The sequence below is a fragment of the Eptesicus fuscus genome, chromosome 16 (assembly GCF_027574615.1).
Source record: "Eptesicus fuscus isolate TK198812 chromosome 16, DD_ASM_mEF_20220401, whole genome shotgun sequence".
Taxonomy (NCBI): Eukaryota; Metazoa; Chordata; class Mammalia; order Chiroptera; family Vespertilionidae; genus Eptesicus; species Eptesicus fuscus.
In genome coordinates, this window is record NC_072488.1 from 66,240,057 (window position 1) to 66,263,414 (window position 23,358).

The window sequence follows — 23,358 nt, forward strand, 5'->3', positions numbered from 1 at the left end:
GCCTGGCCGGAAGCGTCCCATTGTCCTGTGCGTCCACGCTGGACACTGCACTTTCCGTTAGTCACTTGGTAGCCTTCTCGGGTATCAGGATGACACAGTGCTTGTGTTCGGGTCACTGTCACAGCAGCCCAGTGCTAGGTCACAATGCCTGCGTCCGCCTCACTTCATCCCTCACACAGGCATTTACAACCCCTCAGCAGCACAGGAAGGAGGGTGGGCACAGCAGTCCGGTGTTCACAGAGAGACAGCGTCACATCCCCTTTGTTACAATGTATTGTTATCGTTGTTCTGCTCTATTAGTTACTGTTGTTCATCCCTTACTGGGCCTAATTTAGAAATTAAACTTGATCGTAGGAATGCATGGATAGGAGAACATAACACTCTGGTTTCATGCCCTCTTGGGGCGCATCCCCCGAGGATAAGGGAGCACCACTGTAATCTTAAAACCAAAATAGTGCGCCATAGTCTGGAAGTGTAGGTTTATGAGCTATTTCAGGTCACTGGATATTATATTTATATGACTATCTAAAGCTGTAACCATGGGGAAACCACTGAAAAGTGTATTGGGAAGTTTATGTCTCTACAATTAGATGAATGTACCGCTACCAAGAGAGGCAGGGAACGAGAGATGAATTATTGGCTGAAAAAACACACACAACTTTTTCAAGTATTTCTGTTTAGGATTACAAGAAAAGATATTCAGGTTGACTATAAAAGACACTGTGTGTGCTATGTGTGTGTTTTCTCCTAAATCAGTTGTAGCAAGTAACCAAGTGAAGTCGGAATGAGAATGACATTTAAAGGAAAAATTAACAATCTGTTAAAAAAAAGAAGGATCAATAGTTATTCTCAGAACTGAAGAGAAAATGTTTGAGCCTGTATTGTGTGTCAGCTTTTCTCAGCCGCTGTCTCTTAATGTGCATCGTGCTTCTGCCAGGCAGGTGACAGCAGCGATGCTTGGCAGTGTTAGATAACTTCCCAAGGACACAGGCTTCTTAGTAAGTGGAGGACGGGAGCTGAGAACCGTCTGTCTGATCCCGGAGCGCACGCACTGTCTGTGACGTAGCTGCAGTGTGGCCTTGCGTTAACACACCGGCCTCTTGCTTCACTGCGACTTCCTTTTCAGCATTACCTTGTTAGGCTGTAAGCCACAGGTCAGTTACCTTCCCCAGCTGCAGGAGGAAATGCGTGTCATTAAGTAGGTGCTGCTTTGTCCAGAAACACACATCACCCCTACCTCCTTTCTCGCTTTATTGCTCACAAAAATGGTTTTGTTTTCTCATTGGAGGGACTTCTGGTAGCACATCCTTCTCGAATATTAAAGGTCAGTTACAGAGACGCTGAAGTGAACATGGGTTCTAGGTCAGGGTGGCCCGCACATTTGCAGGTGGCCTCTTGCTACAGCACATTGTATTTGGATCCTTGATAACTGGGAGCTCATGAGTATAGCACAGGGCCGTGATGGCGAACCTCTGACACGCGTGTCAGTGCCATTTCTGGTGACACGCGGCCGCTGAGGCGGCCGCATGCCGAGGATGAAACATTTATGCTATTGAAACTATAAATATCGCGAAATAATGTTTTTTCCTCAAAGGGACACACTACCCGAGTTACGCTCAGTTTTTTGGCGAAGTTTGAAACACCGAGCTCAAAAGGTTGCCCATCACTGGCCTGGGGAATGCACTTAGGATGTCTCATTTGCTCAGTGTTAGGTAGCGGTCCTGTTTGGGACATGAGCGTCTGGGTAGGATGGCCACTGTACACACCGGGACTTGTTTCTCACCAGCGGTAACCAGTGCTCTGTCGTTCAGGATTTGTTTGGTGTCAGCATGGTGGTGCCTTTATTGAGCCTTCACGTCAAGTCTCTGGGAGCAAGTCCCACCGTTGCTGGGATAGCAGGTGAGTGAATGCACTGCACGTTTCAGAGCGCGGCGCCTTACCTCCCCGGGCTGAGTACCTGAAAGCAAGTCAGCCTCCTAGCTAAATGCTACCCATTCTATGAAGTGAATTCTCAGAATATTCATTCATCTTTTCCTAGACCTCCTATGTTCTGAGAAGCTTTGAGACATGCAGAAAGGGGGGGTGGGGCAAGCCTTCCCAAATCAGATGCAAACTTCCTGCACCAGCACCAGCACGCTCGAGTGCTGTGAGGGTTCCCACCTGTGCGCCGGTCTCCAGCCAGGCGTCACTGACGCTCCAGAGAGGCGGGAATAGAGGGCTTTGGACTGTGCTGACTAATGACAAACCAAGGCTTCTAGTCCCTGATCATTCACACGCTCAGTAAGCAGGTGTTTGGGGACAGTTTTGGACGCGGTATTCAGTAAGCCCTGGCCCATGCCAGGTCGTATTCCCTCAGACAGGGTATCTGGAATTATTCTGGACCAGCCGCAGCACAGGGGTTATTAACGAGACATGTTATGTGATATAATGGAGGCCAAAGCACTCCACGGACTTTGTAAGCTCTTTATAAAATGAAAGCACCTTGAGAAAACAGATGCGTGTGCACGTGCTGCTGTTAACAGCTGAAGACGTGGTAGACTGCCAGGTTCGGCTCTGCTCCCCTCGGCTCTGCTTCGTCTCCGGGGACCTCACACGGAGGAAGGACTGTCTCAGGGTCCTAAGGGAACTTGCCTGTAGTCTCTCTCTGCTTACTTTCATTTTATTTTGAAGACCTTTTATTACTAATTAGATTACTTGCACTCTTCCAATTGAAAAAAATTGTGGCGGCGGGGGGGGGGGAGGTGTTCTTTTTTGAAAGGATCTTTTTTCCTGATGTTTTTCTGTTAATTTCTGTGCATCGTTACCCATTGTCCAGTTCTGCGAGGGTCGGCTGATCTCGCTCTTGGTGTTGATGTTTTGCAGGCTCCTCCTATGGCATCTTGCAGCTCTTGTCTAGCACACCCGTGGTAAGTTACCTTCCATCCGGCAACGCGGCTGGCAAGCAGGCTCATGCCCTCTGAGTCTGCCCAGCGCGGTGGCTGCAGAGTCGGGGCTGGGGCTTCCAAAAGTGGGTGTGCAGCTGTTGGGAGATCCCTGCGGTAGATCAGAAGGTTCCTTCAGTCACCTCCCTTCCTCGTTGGACCGCGGTGTGCCAGAGTCGATGGCTTCTGGAAGGAGCACATTGAATCAGAACGAGAGCCCACTTTTAACTGTGCCATGTCCTTCCCATGATTCCCTGCTGACCTTTGACTGGGAAAGAGAGTGGTTATTACCAAGTTTAGCATTTGTTTCAATTAATGGACAATAATCAAATCCAGCCATGTTTCTAGGGTTCTGTTTGAAGTTGTGCATCTTGGACTACGTGGTTTATTAATTCTAAAACTGAAGTGTGCGGACAGGAGCCATGTGGAGGGGTGCTGTCTGCCTACAGGTGGGGTGGAAGTAGCCAGAGCTGCACTGTCACTCCCACTGGGCCACCCGTTGTTTGAAATTCGGAATTCTTAGCTGAGCCTCCCCTTCTCCTTTCTGACCTGCACGCTGCCGCTCTGGCCTTAGCCTGGGTGTGCAGTGGTCCAGGAAGGCCAGGCAAAACTGCCAGGCTAGTCCACGGACTGATCAGCTGGGACCTTGGTTAGTGAACACGGAGTATGGGACTGTGCTTCCCAAGAGCGGCTTACACATAAAATGTGTTTCAAAAGAGAGAAGAAATTTGGTCAGATTTTGTAATGGTTCTTTGGTAAATAAATAGCTACTCCCTGGTTATCTTATTTTCAAGTCTTTCATAGATTAAATTTGTATAACAATAATAATTTTATTCTCATTTAACCTTTACAATGACCCAGCAAAGTATTTATCTCCCTTTATTACACAGGAGGAAATGAAGGCTCTCAAACGTGAAGAATTTGACAGAGTGACCTCATCTTGTACCCAGACTTTAAGCCTGGGTTCTTTTCTCCCTAAAAGTCTTGGCCTTAAAGAGCCAAAAAGTAAACAGATAACCAGCCTCCGGTTGCACAGCAGACGGTGCGCTTGCTTGTAGGGCAGCAGGGTGCCTGTGAAAGAACTTGCATAAGCGTAGTAAACGGCTTTTCTTTCTCTTTGGAAACTCACTGCCCAGATGCTTGCTAGTGTGTGCTAGCCTCCGGTGGGGGTGGGAGTGAGCGGGAAGCAGCCGGTGCCCCTGCCGGGCTCCGCTGGTCCGAGTGAAGGAGCACTGGCGAGTGGGAGCCGTTGGTGACACAGCGCTGGTCCAACCCTCTTTTTCAAGTAAGCCTTTGCTTTACCATATTTGCGCTTACAAAGCACATTTCATAAACCTTCTAGCTGTGATGTCTATGGAGAAACTCCTTAGAAATCATTCACGTGAAATACCAAGTAAACATTTTCTTGTCAACCAGTGCTTTTATAAATCTTTAATAAGTTTTTAGAAACATTTTAATTTTAAAAAGAAGTCCTTATGAAGAAAATTATGTGTCAGATTTGACTAGTAATTTTAATATATCTATTTTAATAAAAATGACTAGCGTCTATTAAGTACTTACTCCGTGTCAGACCCTGTGCTGAGCGCTTGGTTGCCTTCAGCCCTCATCCTAGCTGCTCAGCCACGTCTCTGGAGGTCCTGCGGCTTTAACGACTGATTTCACCTAAAGCACCGGGCCAGGGTGGAGGGCAGAGACTCCCCAAGGCCGATGCTATTATCATTCCTAATTACAGATAGAGAAGCAGGGCCCGTGACCTGCCACCTGGGTGATGTCTGTGGCACGTGGAATGGTAAGAGTTCAGGTTGCATCCAGACGCCGAGCCAGGGCCCTGGCGTACCTGCCAGATCCCAGCACTGCCTGTGAACACAGGAGGGCAGTGTGGAGAATTCTAAATCCACTGAAATGAGAACTAGGGAAAACGTTGACAGCATTTTAGAATATTTACCCTTAAATTTTTTATAAACACATATGTCCTCTGTAAAAAGATCTTTTGTGTGTTTTTTTAGAAAAATGTAAACATAAATATAAAAGCGGGGGAAGGGCAGGAACAGAGGTGGCTGCTGCTGGCAAGGCGGAGAGGCAGGCTCGGTGTCGGTGTCGGTGTGGCGGCTCCTTGGCGAGGGTGGGGGGCTCATTGAGCAGCCTGAGGGGTGAAGAAGCAGGAGGCTGTGGACCCCCTTCCAGCCAGTGCCAGGCCACGTGGCCGGAGCCCTGCCCTTGACCTTTCTCGGGCAGTGCTTTGTGGCTCTGAGTGTTCAGTGATTTTACTCTGACGCTTCTTACACACAAAGCCTCGCCCAGAACCTCGGGATCTAAACCGGCTCAGTGTGGCAGCGCTGTAGCCGGGCTGGGCTCCTCAGTCAGGCGTGTGTGTCTGCACGGCACCTCCTGCGTGTCTGTCTGCACGGCACTCCCGACGTGTCTGTCTGGCACGACACTCCCGACGTGTCTGTCCGCAGGGCACTCCCGGCGTGTCTGTCCGCAGGGCACTCCCGGCGTGTCTGTCTGCACGGCACTCCCGGCGTGTCTGTCTGCACGGCACTCCCGGCGTGTCTGTCCGCAGGGCACTCCCGGCGTGTCTGTCTGCACGGCACTCCCGGCGTGTCTGTCCGCACGGCACTCCCGGCGTGTCTGTCTGTCTGCACGGCACTCCCGGCGTGTCTGTCCGCACGGCACTCCCGGCGTGTCTGTCTGCACGGCACTCCCGGCGTGTCTGTCTGCACGGCACTCCAGCGTGTCTGTCTGTCTGCACGGCACTCCAGCATGTCTGTCTGTCTGCACGGCACTCCAGCGTATACAGAGGAAAACGTGCCGCTGGCTGCCAGGCTGGCAGGAGTCTGAGGAGCTGCTGGAGACCAGCGCGCATCGTCTTGCCCAGCTTCCTTACGAGGCAGCAGCTCAGCCTCTTGTGTGGTGGGCAGAGCCTCAGCCGGAGAGGAAAGGAGGAAGAGCAGACTGCCAGTGCCCTCCCCGCTCTAAAGAACCTTCTCAGAGGCCTCACCAGTGGCTTCTGGTTGCCTCTCTGAAGGCCAGGTCTCTAGCTACAGGGAGGTGTGTTTTGGGTTAGCTGTTGCTGTGGAGACGGAACACAGGGAAGTGAAGGGATGAGCTTGGAAGGCGGCCCTTTGCTCCTGAGCTATCTGTAACCCTCCCCGCACCACCCCCCAGACTCCATATCAAACTTAAAAGCCTCTACACAGCAAAAGAAGCAATCATGATGGAAAAGGCCACTCGAATGGAAAAACAATATTTGCAAACCATGTATCTGATAAGGATTAATATTCAACTATATAAAGACCTTATACAAGTGAATAACAGAAAAAGAAATAATCCAATTAAGAAGTTGGCAAAGGATCTGAATAAATGGTAAAGGTGTTCAACATCACTAATCATTAGGGAAATACAAATCAAAACTGCAATGAGGCGTCTCTGCACACCTGTCAGGATGGCTGTCCCCTAAAGCACAAGATAAATGATGGCGAGGATGTGGGGAAAAGGAAACCCTCGTGCACTGCTGGTGGGAATGCAGATGGATGCAGCCACTGTGGGAACCGTATGGAGGTTGCTCAAGAAATTAAAAATAGAACACGTATATGACCCAGCAATTCTATTTGCATATCCGAAGGAAATGAAATCACTATGTCGAAGAGATCCCTGCACCCCCATGTTCACTGCAGCCATATTTACAACAGCCCAGACATGGAAACAGCTTTGGTCCATCAAGAGATGAATGGATAAAGCAAATGTCTGTATATGCACAGCGGATGCTGTTGGTCATGTAAAGAGGGGAATCCTGCCATCTGTAATCACATGGATAGGCCTAAGGGCATTCTGCTAACTAAGTAAGACTGAGGAAGACAGCTACTGTATGATCTCCCTTCTATGTTGAATCTAAAAACAAAGTCATTTCTGAATGAGATTTTTAACAAAGATCAGATTTGGGATAACCAAAGGCAGGGGGGTGAGCAAATTGAGTGAAGGTGTTCAAAAGGTACAAACTTTAGTTATAAGTAAGTACAAGGGATGTACTGTGCAGCATGGTGAGTGACTGTAGTTAACATTGCTGAATGACGTATTTGAAAGTTGTTATGAGTAAATTCTAAAAGGTCTCATCACAAGGAAAAAACATTTTTTCATTTTTATTTCTATCTATTTAAGATAATGGGTGTTAATTAAATTTATCGTGGGAATCATTTTGCAGTACATGGAAATCATATGGGCTGACAAAATTAATAAGCCCTGGCCTGTGTTGCTGAAGTGTCGCCCGTATACCAAAGGGTTGCAGGTTCGATTCCTAGTCAAGGATACATGCCTGGGTTTCACGTTCGCTCCCCACCCTTAGTCAGCGCATGTGTGGGAAGCAACCAGTCGTGCCTCTTACATAGACGTTTCTCTCTCTGTTCCCCCACCCCACCCCCCTTTGCAATCCCTCCCTTCCACTCTCTGAAAAGCAGTGGGAAAATACCCTCAGGTGAGGATTAACAGGGCAAAAAAATTAACGATAAAATCCATGGTTGTCACGATGTTAGAAAATAGACACTCTTAAGCAAAAAACAAAGTGTGGGGGGGACAAATTTTTAATGGCATGGAATAATGTTCGAGATTTATTGTTAAGTGGAAAAGCAAGTTACAAAATACAGTATGCTATATTTGTTAGAAATATCATTTGTATATTTGGGGATTGTGAAGCATTTTTATACTCATTTTATTTTTTTAGTATTTCCTAAATTTCTAAACTGAATATTGCTACTGAGGAGTTGAGATGTGTAAAGTGATAATGAAGATAAAAATGAGCCTTGGCTGGTGTGTCTGGGCGGTTAGAGCACCCACACTGAAGGGTCATGGGTTCAAATCCTGATGAAGGGCATGTACCTGGGTTGCAGGTTCAAACCCCAGCCCTGGGGTGTGCAGGACGCAACCAATCAGCAGGTTGCAGGTTTGGTCCCCATTTAGGGCTTGTATGGGAGGCAGATGATTGATGTTTCTCTGTCTCCCTCTCTCTCTCTCCCTCCCTCTCTAAAAAATCAGTGAAACATATCCTTGGGTGAGGATTTAGAGAATAAAGAGAGAGAGAGAGAGAGAGAGAGAGAGAGAAAACTATGTTGTATTTCCCACTCAACTTGTGAAAGACCACAGAAAACACTCTGACAAATGGCATAATGGAATTGAGCACCTGAGGACCTTAGCCCAGTGCCCTGCTGTCTCCCACTGGTTTGCATTTGGGGGCATTTCCAAGGCGGTGATTTTAAGGTGAATCAAAGAACTGTGTTTCTGCTTCCTCAGGGCTGCTGGAGTGATGTGATTGGAAGACGGTTTTCCTTGCTGGTATGCATTCTCTGCAGTGCCCTGGGTTATCTTCTTCTTGGAGTATCTACCAACATGTTCCTGTTTGTCCTCGCTAGAGTCTCTGTGGGTGAGTTCTTACCCCTGTGTGTTTTCCTTCCAAATAAGTCACTTACATGTATATGCATAGAGAAAACCTGTCCCTGCTTGTCAGTGCCCCTTTGATTAGAGCTTATGTATAGAGGACATAATGGCGATACAAATTAGAACTGTAACACCACCATCGGTCAGGCTCTGCTGACTTGTCCAGGGCTTCAAACCTCGTGCGTGATGGAGCCGAAACCGGTGCCCAGTGTCTGTCAGAGTGCACAGCTCTCCTACTGCAGCGGAGCCTCGTTCCTTCCCGTTGATCTCTCTCAATCAGGATAATTTGTTCAGTGTCTTTGACCAGCACTGTGACTACTATTCTGTCCCTCAGCGAGCTTATAGTTTTGAAGTTGGGCTTTCTGATTTCAAATTGATCCTGACCACTATAGCTTTCCTGCCGCCTTCTGTAAAGCTGGCTGTTGCTCTGGAGGGGGGGGGGGGGGGGGGGGAGAATGCTAGGGTTATGATGTAGTGGCTTAGTGGTTAGTTTTGTTCCAGACTGCTCTTGAATGTTTCTACCACTTTTGAAATAGCTTTTGTTTCGTCCATCATTAAATTATTTTTCCATTCTTTGAAACACTACCTGTGAATGCTGGGTGTTGAGATGCTGGGGAGGTAGTTACTCTTAATTCCCTCTTTTCCTTTTTGGTGACTAGAGCCCTGAGTTTCTGTTTCTTTCTCACCTTACTCATGAGAGCACTGACAGGTTCTGCCATTCTGATGGACAAGTCTTCTGTGTTCACCCTCCAAAACCCATGCTGTTTGTTGTTGTTTATTTAAGAAAATGGCTTATGAATGCCTTTGCTCTAAACGTGATCAGTCATCCTAACAAGCACCACTATCACACACGAAGTCCAGCTGACAGCTGTTTCACATGCACCTGGTGTCCCAGTTATTTTATGTTCTTGGTTTGGGCGGCAGTGTGTCCTTGTACAGCATAATACACTCCGCCATTTAATGGTAAGGCTGTTCAGAATTCAAAAGGAACAGATGAGAGATAAATAGTGTAACTGGAACTAAGATTTGACCACTTGCTGCCACGAAAGCCAAACTTGTGAGACGTGCTGGTGAAAAAGGAAAGTGGTTTATTCAACTGCCAGACACCTGAGAAGATAGGGAACTCTTGTCACAAAACCCATTGTAACATCTCAGTGCAGGCAGAGTTTTTTAGAGGAGGAGTTGAAAAGTTCTCTGTGTGCAGGCCAGCACAGTCCATCCCGATAAGGACCTTGAAACTGGTCACGTGATGGCCTGGTGTGCATCGTCCTGGTCTTCGTCATCCTGGGTCTGTGTCATCTGGTTCTATGGTTGAAGGTCAGCAAATCTCCCAGAACTGGGATGACGCGAGATCGGAGTCTGCATCTTCTGAGGTTAGTTCCTAGGATTCTTACACAAACATGCTATTCACCTACAAGCTACATATTAGTCAGAGTCAGCACTCACAGAGACAGTCACAAGAATGGTGGGGTGGGTGACAATTCCCCACTGTAAATACCACCTATATATTTGTTACAAAATGTGTAGAGAGTTATGTGGAGGATGATAATGTTAATGTCAACCAACCTGGTTTGAGTAGTGATATGCACCTGCTTCCTTCAGGGAGATCACTGGAAACCAGTGTCCCATCACAGTTAGGAGCCATCAGGCAGACCTGCCAGCAGCATTTGTTAGTAGGACCTACTATCTATAATAATAAAAGCCTAAGCGACCATTGCAACCAAACGGACGCCCGAACAGGCTGCATGGGTGACTAGGCTGCCAGGGGGGTTAGTGAGGGACAACCAAACACCTGAGCATCAGGCTGCGTGGGGTGACCAGGCCAGCAGGTAGGACAGTAAGAGGTGGCCAGGCCGGCAGGGGGGTTAGTGAGGGACGACCAAACACTGAACAGCAGGCTGCGTGGGGTGACCAGGCCGGCAGGGGGGTTAGTGAGGGACGACCAAACACTGAACAGCAGGCTGTGTGGGGCGATCAGGCCTGCAGGGGGGGCAGTTGGGTGTGACCAAGCTGGCAGGGGGGCAGTGAGGGGTGACCAGGCCAGCAGAGGGGGGCAGTTGGGGGTGACCAGGCCAGCAGAGGGGACAGTAAGAGGTGACCAGGCCGGGGTACGCAGTTGGGGGCAACCAGGCCAGCAGTGGGGAGCAGTAAGGGGTGACCAGGCTGGTGGGGGGGACAGTTGGGGGCGACCAGGCTGGCGGGGGGGGGGCAGTAAGGGACGATCAGCCTGTGAGGGGAGGGCAGTTGGGGGTGACCAGACCGGCAAGGGCGGCAGTTGGGTGACCAGGCTAACAGAAGGGGCAGTTAGGGGCAATCAGGCAGGCAGGCAGGTGAGCAGTTAGGAGCCAGTGGTCCCGGATTGTGAGAGGGATGTCAGACATCCCCTGAGGGGTCCCGGATTGGAGAGGGTGCAGGCTGGGCTGAGGGGACCTCTGCCTCCCCGTGCACGAATTTCATGTACCGGGCCTCTAGTGTCTTGATAAAATTAGTGGGCAACCTATGTCATCAGAATTTGTTCAATGTGTGGGTGCATACAAGTCAAATACATCAGTCTGTTTATGAGTGTGTTTGTTCAATGTGTGGGTGCATACAAGTCAAATACATCAGTAGAAGTAAATTCATATCACAGCTTTCAATTTATATAGTCAACAGTTTCACAAGCCTCTTGCTAGTAGAAAATCAGTGGTATCATCATATCTTTATGTTTTTACTCCCTTTCGTTCTTCCCTGCTCTGTTTCTCTCCATAGCACTTAACTTACAGAGATGTGGAGGCTCTGTGAGGACAGGTTATTTGTCTTTTTCCTGCCTTTCTGTTCCTTGCATTACCCTCAGGGTCAGGGTTCGTGCTGGACATATAGTAGGCATGCAGAAAAGGTTTGTTCCCTGAGTTTGTGAATAATGAAGGATAACTTTCTATATAGAAGCCACCATGAATTGGACTTGGATCACAGAGATGACTAGAGACACTGGATGTCCTGATGGGAGGTGGGTGGGAAGCTGAGGATTCAGGAGCTTGGTTGCCAGAGACAAGGTGGCCAGCCAGGATGGTGGGCTAACCAGGAGTCCATCATGGTGGCGGGGAACATGTGGCCTTAGAGGTTCAAAGAAAATGGAAGGGAACCCCATAGGGATAGAGGTGAAGCCCCTGCTTTTAATGTGGAAAACGTTACAGAACATGTTACTTGTCTCCTTGCAGGTATTTTTAAACATACACTCTCCATTTCAAGGGCTATGCTTTCCGACCTGGTTCCAGAGAAGGAGCGGCCATTAGTCATTGGACAGTTAAATGCAGCGTCTAGTGTGGGCTTCATCTTGGGCCCCGTGGTCGGTGGCTATCTCAGTGAACTAGACGGTGGATTTTGTCTAACATGCTTCGTCTGTTTCTCTGTCTTCATTCTCAATGCTGGTAAGTTGCCATTTAATCATGAAAAGACTGGCTTATTCATTCATACTGACTGATCTACCTACTTTTATCTCCTTGTAATAATTGGTTTTTCTTAGGTAGGTTCATTATTCAGAAATGAAAAACGTGCCACCCCTGTGCAGACCCCCGTGGCTCCTCCTGCTGAGGCACGGCTCCTCTCCCAGCCTCGCAGCGCTGCCCTCCCCCCTTTCCTCCACGTGCCTCCCCACACTGGCTTCCTGGTCGCCCTCGCACAAACCAGGCTTACTCCCACACGAGGGCATTGCCACGTGCTCTCTCCTCCACCTGCAGAGTTCTCCGCACGTTTCTTCACTGGCTCTTTCTTGTCATCACTCACGTGTAAAATGTTTGCTTCCTCAGAGAAGCTTTCTTTGATCACGTGGTCTAAAAGAACTGTATTTGTGTATAGCGCTTCTGAAATTGTATTACTGATGTTTTCTCCCTCCCCCAGTACACACAGTTAGAGAGTCAGCTCCACAAGAGCCTGTATTTGCTCACTGCCCAGAGAGGACAGGCATGGTAGCCGATGTTCAGTGATATTTGATGAATAAAAGAATGCATGCCGGACAGGAACCCCGTGGGTGCCTGGCCAGCTGCTTAAAGCTGAGAGGAGGAAACTCTTTGCCCAGAGACTGGTGCGTGGCCAACCCTTAGATAAACAGCTTTATTAACAAGAGGGTTCATGCTGTTCAGTTGTCCTAAATCTAATTATATTCTACTTTCCTTGATACTCATTTTGAAGACTTCAGCCTGAGTGATGAATTCCTTGCTGGGTTGGGATGTCAGCCCCGAGAAGCAAAGTTCAGGGGCTTACTGATCTCAGTCCTCATGGGAATGCTGTGTGGTTTTGTCAGCAGTGTAACCTGTAACCTCAGCCAGGAAGAGAGGTCTGATGGATCAGTGTGAGTCTAAATGAAATGGCTTTAAGCACGTGACTGGTTGTATGAACAGGTACCTTCCGATGTAAAGGAAGGCACATACGTGCGCTCACTCGAAGTCAGACGTGAGTGTATAAACGAGCAAGAGTATGGCGTTCTGTTTTGGAGTTTTCAATGATAGTGCCATTTAATGTTTTCCCGAACATTTCCTGAGTCAGAGAGGAATGCATTCAGCTGCCACTTCCCCAACTCCAGTTGCTTAAAGTGATAGGGATTTATTTTTCCCAGTTAAGACCTGTGGGGTCACAGGCTGCAGCCGATGCAGAGACATGCAGGGGAGGAGGGAGAGGGGACACAGACAGTGTCCACAGAGACATGCAGGGGAGGGGGGAGAGGGGACACAGACAGTGTCCACAGAGACATGCAGGGGAGGAGGGAGAGGGGACACAGACAGTGTCCACAGAGACATGCAGGGGAGGGGGGAGAGGGGACACAGACAGTGTCCACGGAGACATGCAGGGGAGGAGGGAGAGGGGACACAGCTAGTGTCCACAGATACATGCAGGGGAGGGGGGAGAGGGGACACAGCCAGTGTCCACAGAGACATGCAGGGGAGGACGGAGAGTGAGAGGGGACACAGACAGTGTCCACAGAAACATGCAGGGGAGGGGGGAGAGGGGACACAGACAGTGTCCACAGAGACATGCAGGGGAGGAGGGAGAGGGTTCACAGACAGTGTCCCACAGAGACATGCAGGGGAGGGGGGAGAGGGGACACAGACAATGTCCCACAGAGACATGCAGGGGAGGAGGGAGAGGGGACACAGACAGTGTCCACAGAGACATGCAGGGGAGGGGGGAGAGGGTTCACAGACAGTGTCCCACAGAGACATGCAGGGGAGGGGGGAGAGGGGACACAGACAATGTCCCACAGAGACATGCAGGGGAGGGGGGAGAGGGGACACAGACAGTGTCCACAGAGACATGCAGGGGAGGAGGGAGAGGGTTCACAGACAGTGTCCCACAGAGACATGCAGGGGAGGAGGGAGAGGGGACACAGACAGTGTCCACAGAGACATGCAGGGGAGGGGGAGAGGGGGCACAGACAGTCTCCACAGAGACATGCAGGGGAGGGGGGAGAGGGGACACAGACAGTGTCCACAGAGACATGCAGGGGAGGAGGGAGAGGGGACACAGACAGTGTCCACAGAGACATGCAGGGGAGGAGGGAGAGGGGACACAGACAATGTCCCACAGAGACATGCAGGGGAGGGGGGAGAGGGGACACAGACAGTGTCCACAGAGACATGCAGGGGAGGAGGGAGAGGGGACACAGACAATGTCCCACAGCGCGCTGGGCCTTGCAGGGCGGTGAGCAATTTATGGCTGTCGTCTCAATCCGTTTTGTCATACTTTTGTCCTCAATGAGGCCGTTTTCCTCAACCCGACCCCTTCTTATGTCCTTGCTCCTGTCTGCCACTCCCTGACGATGACTTGTTTTCTCCTGGGTAAGAACTCAGGCTCCGGTCTGAGGGACTGGGCGCAGTCCGCGCTCCACCCTGCTCAGTGTGGGCCTCAGCTGAGTTGTCTCCGTCTCCTTGTCGGAGCTGGAGAAACAGCCCCGTGGACTTTTGTGAGAACGAGTGGAGGTTGGCACAGAAGCAGTTTATCCCCCGCCCCCGGCCCCCGTGCACATGGTAACCACTCAGTAAATGCCAGTTGCTGTCATCATTATCTTTTTATTATTATTTAACTAGAGGCCCGGTGCACGAAATTCATGCACGGAGGGGAGTTGTCCCTCAGCCCAGCCTGTACCCTCACCAATATGGGACATCCCTCTCACAATCCAAGACTGCTGGCTCCCAACTGCTTGCCTGCCTGTCTTCCTGATTGCCCCTAACCGCTTCTGCCTGCCAGCCTGATCACCCTAACCACTCTGCTGCCAGCCTGTTTGCCCCCATCTTCCCTCCTCTGCCAGCCTGGTCACCCCTAACTGCCCTCTCCTGCAGGGTTGATCACCTCTAACTGCCCTCCCTTGTAGGCCTGGTCCTTCTCAACTGCCCTCCCTTGCAGGCAGGGTGCCTCCCAACTGCCCTCTCCTGCTGGCCATCTTGTGGTGGCCATCTTTGATCACATGGGGGCAGGATCTTTGACCACATGGGGGCAGCTATATTGTGTGTTGCAGTGATGATCAATCTGCATATTACTCTTTTATTAGATAGGATAGAGGCCTGGTACAGGGATGGGGGCCAGCTGGTTTGCCCTGAAGGGCGTCTGGGATCAGGTGGGGGTTCCCTTGGGGTGTGGGGCAGCCTGAGCGAGGGGCCTGTGGTAGTTTGCAGGTGGGCCACGCCCCCTGGCAACCCAAGTGGAGACCCTGGTATCTGGAATTTATTTATCTTCTACAATTGAAACTTTGTAGCTTGGAGCAGAGCCAAGCCTGGGGCTCCGTCTGCAGCTGGCAGCCATTTCTGTTGGGGTTATAACTGAAACTTTGTAGCCTTAAGCGGGTGGGCCTGGCCAGGGTGTGCGGAAAGCTTTGCTTCCCCTGTTGCCGGCGGCAACCCTGGCCTGCTCTCTCAAGCTCCATTCTGCTACCATTTGTTTGAATTTGTTTACCTTCTATAATTGAAACTTTGTAGCTTAAATGGAGGCTTAGGCCTGGCCAGGGCAGGCGGAAAGCTTGGCTTCCTCTGTTACCTAGGAAACCTTGCTCTCTGTGGCTGTAGCCATCTTGGTTTGGGTTAATTTGCATGCTCGCTCTGATTGGATGGTGGGCATGGCTTGTGGGTGTGGCTTGTGGGTGTGTCGGATGTATGGTCAATTTGCATATTTGTCTATTATTAGATAGGATTGCACTTCTCTTCTAGTCCATTAGCGACAGTTCTTCACTTCTTTTTTTTTTTTTTTTTTTTTAATATATTTTATTGATTTTATTACAGAGAGGAAGAGAGAGGGACAGAGAGTTAGAAACATCGATCAGCTGCTTCTTGCACACCCCCCACTGGGGATGTGCCCGCAACCAAGGTACATGCCCTTGACCGGAATCGAACCTGGGACCTTTCAGTCCGCAGGCCAACGCTCTATCCACTGAGCCAAACCGGTTTCGGCGAGTTCTTCACTTCTTATCAGGATTCTGTGAGCTGTCCCAGGGAACTGGCATACATAAGAGCGAGGGAGAAGTCCAGGCCTGCTCTCTCACGTGATTAGCTTTCTGGCCTAAACTAGTGCCTGGCTAATCAGCCCCTTACACGGTGGCTGGAGAATGCACACGTAGACGTAGCTTGGGAACAGCAGGAAGCAGTCCTGACCGGCGGCCACACGGCCGGTGGGACTTGTGCCGAAGGACCTAAAATGGGTCCTAGGTGGCGAGCTTGAGTTCAGTTTTCAGAAAAATCGGGCAGGGGTTGGCACGAAGTCATTGTACTGGGTGTCATGGGATCATACAGCGGAGGCCAGACCAGCCTGTCACCTGGGGGCAGAGGGCATTAGCCGAGCAGGGACAGAGCTGCTGGGTAAGGGTGTCATGGGCAATGGGAATGGTGTCCCCAGGGGTTGCGACGTGAGACTGGCAAAAGCGCAGATCCAAGCAGGAGCTTCCTGGGGCCGTTGGTGCGGGAACCCTGGCCACGCCCTGCAGGGCTGGCTAGCCTAGCACCCCGTGCCTCCCCCAGCATAGTGCTGACCCTGCAATGGAATCTTTGCCCTTGGCATGCCTCCACCCCCTCAGGTTTAAGTTCCTCGGGGACAGGGATTGCGCAGGCCTGGCCTTGTGTGTGAATGTCGTGGCCAGCACGGGATTCAGCATTTAGAAGCATGAATATTCAGTGTGGGTGGGTGGTCAGATGGTGGATAGCCAGAGAATTAGCAAGCAGTGAGGGAGGAACTAAATGTAAGAACTTGGTATGAAATGGTGGGAGATAGGAAACCCTCATAGGCTCTTGAGCTGGGGAAATAGTGATACTACTTAGGTGTAGATTTTTCCTTACGGTGAATTGCAGGATTCTGATATTAGTATGGGGTAGAAGTGGTGTGGGAATGGTCAGAGACTGGATTCAAGAATACAGATGAGTAAACCTGCTAACAAAAACCTGCAGCAGTGACCTAGTGCAGTCATCGCCTGTCCCCGTGGGAGGCGGGTGTGGCGAGAAGCCAGCCCACTGTGACACGCGCATTTCCACAGGTCTCGTTTGGCTGGTTCCGTGGCGTGAAGTCCGTGTCCAGAGTACGAAGAGCGGCCTGCGATGGGGAGAGAACCGTGCCCCTTTGGGGAAGACCCACTGTGCCGCGCCGGAGGCCAGCCTCGGGCCGGGGCACGTGGAGGGCGAGGAGGCCCGCAGGCCCTGGGCGGAGGGCGCGGCCGCGCTGCGGCGCCTGCGCAGCCTGGTGTTCTCGGAGATGGGGGACGTGTTGCTGGTACGCCTGCTGATGGCCCTGGCGGCCATGCTGTACTACAGCAACTTCGTCTTGGCCCTGGAGGAGCGTTTCGGGGTGCGGCCCAGGGTGACGGGCCACCTCATCAGCTACGGCAGCGCCCTGGGGGCCCTGGCCGGCCCGGCCCTGGGGCCGCTCCTGCGGCTGCACGGGCACAGCGCCCCCCGGCTGCTGCTGCACTCCAGCGCGCTCACCTGCCTGCTGCTGCTGCTCTTCGCCTCGGCCCCCACCCTGGGCGCCGCCGCCGTCCCCTCCGTGCTGCTGTCCTTCTCCACGGCCGTGGGCCGGACGTGCATCACGGACCTCCAGCTGGCTGCCGGCGGGGCCCAGGCCAGGGGCGCCCTCCTAGGCGTGGGGCAGTCCGTGACGGCCGTGGCCCGGGTCGTGGCCCCCCTCCTCTCCGGAGTTGCCCAGGAGTTCAGCCCTTGCGGCCCCCCCAGCCTGGGGGCTGCGTTAGCGCTGGTGGCTGTTTTCCTAATGCTGCTGAACAGACCTCGCTATGGTGGGGACGGGAGCGGCGGATTAAAAAGCGAATAGAGTGGATTTGGACAACACCAGCGAAACCCGAGGGTGTGAGAGGGGCCAGGCCGGGCGAGAGGGTGCTTGGGAAGGAAGGGTGAGTGTCCACGAGACATTTCCATGCGGGTTCCTCCAGGCCAGCCTCCAGCTCCGCGCCCAGGCCTGTGGCATGATCGGAGCCCATCAGGGGACAGGAAAACAGGGATGGGATAAGAACCTGTGCAAGAAGGCAGAGACCCAAGGGTTCCCTCCTCAATAAAAGCAAACTGCGGTCAACCAGCCCTGTTCATTGTGTGAGCGAAGAGGGCTTTTCTACTGTCGGACCCTGGAGATCGAAGGAGCTGCTGAAAGCCGGTCTGTCTCGTCCTCAAGTCAGAACAAGGTCTTGGGTGCTGGTTCCACCTGCGACCTGGTTAAGTCAGGTGCCAGCCTCAGCCCTGGAGACTGATCCGCGGGCCCCGGTGAGGCCAGACATCTGTCGCCTTCGGTAAGTACCACGTGCAGTTCCTCATGGAGGCAGAGAAAGGGGCGCTGAGACAGGCTGGTTTTGATTAGAGGAAAACCCAGAGAGATGGGCTGCCTTTATGAGGCGCCAGCTCTCCCCTCTATTGGCCTGGACTTCCCCAGCTGGGCACTGCAGCCCCTCACACTGCAGAGTCAGTGTCAGGCGTCACGCCTTCTCGGGGACTTAGTTCTGCAGTGTCTGGTGGTGAAGGTCGTTTCCTTTATTTTGCTGTCACACCTGTGAACGGAAGAGCTGTTTTTCTCCAGGGACACGGTTTGGTGAGCCTTTTCCGGGGCCTAGACAGCTGCCATTCCAAGATCAGTGCCCAAGGGGTGAGGGCCCAGGGGCTCGCATGGCTCGGAGGAAGGCACTTGTGGGCACTGACTGCTTGGACGACAGCAGTCACTGATGGGAGTCATGGAGGGGCTCCCTCTCTTTCCTCACACAAACGCCCCAAGTCCATCTTCTCAATCAGCCCACGAGGGTGAAGTCCTGCTTTCGCCCCCACGCACAGAGAATTGTGAATAAGGTTCTAGCACACTTATTTTTATGGCTTTATTACTTATTACTAGAGGCCCGGTGCACAAAATTCGTGCACGGGGATGTGTGTCCCTCAGCCCAGCCTGCACCCTCTCCAATCTGGGATGCCTCGAGGGCAGTCGGACATCCCTCTCATAATCCAGGACTGCTGGCTCCAACTCCTCGCCTGCCTGCCTTCCTGATTGTCCCTAACTGCTTCTGCCTGCCAGCCTGATCACCCCCTAACCACTCGCCTGCCAGCTTGATTGATGGCTAACTGCTCCCCTGCCAGCCTGATTGCCCCTAACTGCCCTCCCCTGCAGGCCTGGTTCCCCCCCAACTGCCCTTCCCTGCAGGCCCGGTCGCCCCCAACTTCCCTCCTCTGCCGGCGTGGTCACCCTTAACTGCCCTCCCCTGTAGGCTTGATCGCCCCCAACTGCCCTCCCTTGCAGGCCTGGTCCCTCCCAACTGCCCTCCTCTGCTGGCCATCTTGTGGCAGTCATCTTGTGTCCACATGGGGGCAGCCATCTTTGACCACCTGGTGGTAGCCATCTTGTGTGTTTGAGTGACAGTCAATTTGCATATTACTCTTTTATTAGATAGGATAGGCAAAGTGGAAAAGTATTTCTGTAGGTTTAGAACTTGGATGTGGGGAAACTCAAATTTTTATGACAAAGAATCAGTTGGAGTGTGAGGATCGTCCTCTCTCCTGTCTAGCTTCAAGGGAAAGGTGGGCATTTACTAAGCGTCGTCATGCTGACCCACTCTGCAGTGCCCAGTGCCATGAGGAGAGGCACCAGGATGTACAGTGGCCTCCCCTGGAGTGACCAGCTCACCACGCGGGCTAGCCCGGAAGGCAGCGACCCGCCAAGCGCTCTGTAATGAAGGAGAATGTCTCTGGATTGTCTTCTCTCCTCTCAGAAGTAGCAGGTTTCTTAGAAGCTTAAAGGTAGCCTCGCTGTCACTATAAAACCACAGCACTTTATTTTGAAGTTAAATACAAGCCTCTAAATTAATGAGGCTTTACAGTTACTTGGATACATGGAAACACTGAAAACCAGAGACGGCCTTGGAGAGAGAGACACTGCTGCCCTGGGGGTTCAGTTCTCGTTCACACGATGATTTTTAGATAAACATTTACTTACAGCTCCGCTTAAGTGGTCCAATGTGCTGCTGCTGTGCGGGTGTGTTCTGGGGACCGGCAGTGCCAGGACCCCCCGAACGTGCCCGCCTCCGACCTGCGGGGCCTTCCGCGGGACGCCCACCGCTCTGTGCTCTGAAAACCACTGCTGGGACGGACAGGGTTTGGGTACTAGATGGAAAACAGACTCAGGGAAATTAAATCTGCTCCGTTAAAGTCCGTGCTGATTTGGTGTTTAAATCCTTCGGAGTAACATCTGTACCTCTTACATGGAATCGTGCTTCAGAGGCCTGGGACCTCCTGCAGAGTTTATAAAGGAGGTGGCACCGCTTCAACCCGCAGCCACAGTTGGTAGGTGCTGGGAACAGCCGGGGCGGTCCGAAGGCTGGCCTTGCCCGCAGAGGGAAGGGCCTGAGCGAAATCCAGAGGGAGCACGAAGCCTGGCCGCCAGGGTGCCCAGCGCTCCCATCCCGGCTCAGGCCTGGACCAGTGAGGTCTGGCGGGTTAGGCCTGGGGCAAACGGGGGGGGGGGGGCTGGAGTCAGTGGCCTCTGCCCGCTGCGTGTTAGTCACGGGCGCCCAGGCCTGCCCGGACCCGGGAACGGGCGCTGAGGGCCGTGTCTGTAAGGCACAGGGATGGAGAATGGCGGTGGGTCTGAAGGGCTCCCCCTCCTCAGCCCGAGCGTCTCTGACAGGTGAGGGGGGCCCCTGAGGGTCCGCTGCTCCGCGGGCGGTGATGTTTGAGATGCTCTGGCCGCAGCAGGAGGTGTGAGGCCCAGAGGGACCCGGAGGAGGGGCGGGGTGGGGTGGGGTCCTGGCCCTGGGAGAGGGAAGGGGCAGACCCAGAAGGCAGGTGACTCAGGTGCGGCCTCCGGGGCTTCTGGAAGGGCCGTGCGTGGCACCCAGGCGCCCGGTCTGGGCACCGCTCCGGCGAGGTTCGAAGGGCCTCGGGAGCCTGGAGCGCGTCCGGCCCGCCCGTGGGCACCGGCAGAGGATGCGGCGGCGCTGGGCTCTGGGGCTCAGAACCCTGAGAAGAGTTTCTCCTGAGGACCCCCCCTGAGACACCGAGGGCCATGGTGGGCGCTTCCGACCGGGGCTGCAGGAGGAGAGCGTGTGAGCAGCGCCCGGAGCTGGGAGCCGCTGGGCAGGGCCTGGCGTGTGATGCACCACGCTGAGAATCTGGTTAGATCTGGAAAAAAAGACAACAAAACAAAAATAAACCCCTCTTCAGTCCTAAATTTCTTTTCCCTGAAGAATTTGCCGATTACATGGTAATCATTTTCTTTCTTAAAATCCCTTTAAAATTGTAATGAAACGTCATTCATGCTAACTGTTACTTCTTAGAAGCCATTCTTTTGTCTTCTGTGTGTTTTAAGCAGAATCCTGAAGTGCTTGAAAATTCCAACCCCAGCACACAGCTCAGAGGTAACCGCCAGCCCCGTCTTCCAGGGCCGTGCTGGCTCCAGACGTGTTCACAACCTGAAGAGCGGTCTACACCGCCGGCCAGCAGAGGGGCTCAAGGTCACACTCATTTCACACTAGGGTTTATTTCTAATTAATCAGGCACACAAATACTGACTGACTTTAAAACATTACTTTACTCCAGATGTCTTGTTTTCCCAAACATATGGTCTAAACTCAGCCTTTTACCGATAGTGTCTGTGAGAACAGCCACAGAATTTCAGTGTGTCCTGCTTAACCACATTGTAGGAAATACGCCAATTCTTATTTTGAAACGGCTGCAGTCAGCTTGTTCCTGGGGGAAGAGATCACAGAAGCACGAGAGAAGGCGTGGTCCACCTGCTAACTCAGTGGCATGGAAGTGGACTGTAAGGATCTTGTTACAGCAAAGCCCTGTATTTTGATCACCCTGGATTTAAAAGACGGCGCACATTGATACTAGTAAACAAAAACCCATTTTCCAAATCATACACTGCAGAGGACAAAAAAAGGGAATTAAAATACCTAGTATTAGTTTAAATTTACCATATGGGATGAGAGATGATCTTTCTTCTGGTTCGTATGCAGACAGAATGACCTTTCCTGTGATAGCTCACCACCCAACCTATCCCGATTTGCTCAAGGTAACGGAAACCACGTTGTGGGAGCAAGTTCCTCCTCGATCCTGCTGGACGGCGCCAGCTATGGGAGCACAGGTGCTCAGAGGCTGGGCATTAGACGGAGAAGACATGAGCAGCCGTAGGCATACAAGAGAGGCTTTACTGCAGACCAAGCAGCCATTGCTAACAAGGAGCCAGCAGACAAAACAGTTCTTCCGAGCAGCCTCACAGGGCAGCTGTAACCAGGAGCCTCACCAAGCAGCCACGACAAACAGGAGCTGTCTGAGCAGCTGCGCACCAGCTGGTCAGCAGCACATCTTTATACCGACTTAGACAAAAGAGGCTTCTTGCCGAATAGTGACATCAATATCTGGGTTAGAGAGAGGCACGCCTGTGCATGCGTACAATAGGATTGCTGTGTCCTTGCTTTTGCACCTACGTATGGCAACTTGGCCTTGAACGTCCAGCATACTCTGATTAGGGTTCCCACACATGAGACACCCAAAATGAACCTAATGCAATAAGTGTGTTCTGCTGTGGGCCAGGCCTGGCCCTGTGGGTCTGCGTCATGGCGGGCTTGCTCTGTGCGTGGGGTGGAGGCCAGGCCAGCGTATCCTGGAGGCCGACTTCCGACAGTGCCAGATGGTGATGTCAGGGCCCGGGTGAGCATTGTCTCCTGGCCCCCTTCCAAGCACGTTCACTGTGCCATTTCTAGCTACAGGACTTAGCTGGATGTCTGAGAGGCCGTTACGGAAGCAGATACAGTAAAGGGTTGTGATCAGGCGACCCTAAAGTTTGGTGGGGTGACACACAGCTCTGCACGATCTTTAAAAATCATTTGGTAGGACAGTGTGGGCATTATCCTGACTTTTTGTTGGTTGGCTTGAGAAGGCAGCGTTTGCCCTTCAGAGCACACATTATCTTTCACCCAAGCGTCTCCTTGCCTATAGAGAAGTTAGGACCAGTTGTAATCTATGCCTCTGATCAGGTTTTCTAACACAGTAATAGTGTTAACCTCGTTTTAGATGTGTGTATTTGAGACGAAAAGAATCAAAATGTTTAATACTCTTCAAGTCTTACCTTTCATGACTTCCAGCCATCATGACCCCATTTTAGAACAAATGAGAGTGGTTTTGATATATAAACTAAAAAATTGGAATTTCTAAGACTGTCCTGGTTTCATGTTATGTATTATTTTCTCCAAAAGTTATTAATTGCATATCCCCATGTGATTAAGATTTAAACTTTTGTACATTTCACAAGAACCAGGAAAAACCCTTGTCAGTGTAAATACATAAAATCTGCTTGGCAAGCTGAGCCGCCGTGAGTGGGGTCAGAGAGCCTCGTGCACTTTTTGAATGTAGTGACCACTTGCAACCATGATGCAACAGGACCCAACTCAGTAAAAAAGAGGAAACGTTTGAATGTTTAGTTCAAGTTATTTTGTTACAGGAGTGAAAGTCAGGAAAATCGCCTCAGGTGAGCTCGGCTTCTGTCCATTGGGCTTGTCCTGGGGAGACGTCGCCCAGGA

The 23,358-nt window shown here is 51.7% G+C and overlaps 1 protein-coding gene across 5 annotated transcripts in view; it reads left to right on the forward strand.

The window, feature by feature from the left end:
- The window catches only part of MFSD9 (major facilitator superfamily domain containing 9), a 29,250-nt gene extending 11,229 nt beyond the window's left edge, over nt 1-18,021 (forward strand). Inside the window, exons 1-6 of one of the 5 annotated variants that reach the window (XM_054728268.1) lie at nt 210-271; nt 1,812-1,899; nt 2,863-2,906; nt 8,205-8,334; nt 11,546-11,755; nt 16,834-18,021. In XM_054728268.1, the coding sequence (XP_054584243.1) occupies nt 1,830-1,899; nt 2,863-2,906; nt 8,205-8,334; nt 11,546-11,755; nt 16,834-17,621 (1,242 nt within the window). In that variant the 5' untranslated portion in view covers nt 210-271; nt 1,812-1,829 and the 3' untranslated portion in view covers nt 17,622-18,021. Of the gene's footprint in view, nt 1-209; nt 272-1,786; nt 1,900-2,862; nt 2,907-8,204; nt 8,335-11,545; nt 11,756-16,833 lie in introns of those variants that run through there. The other 4 variants (XM_054728271.1, XM_054728269.1, XM_054728267.1 and 1 more) reach the window with 4 other exon arrangements.
- The last annotated feature ends 5,337 nt before the right edge of the window (nt 18,022-23,358 follow it).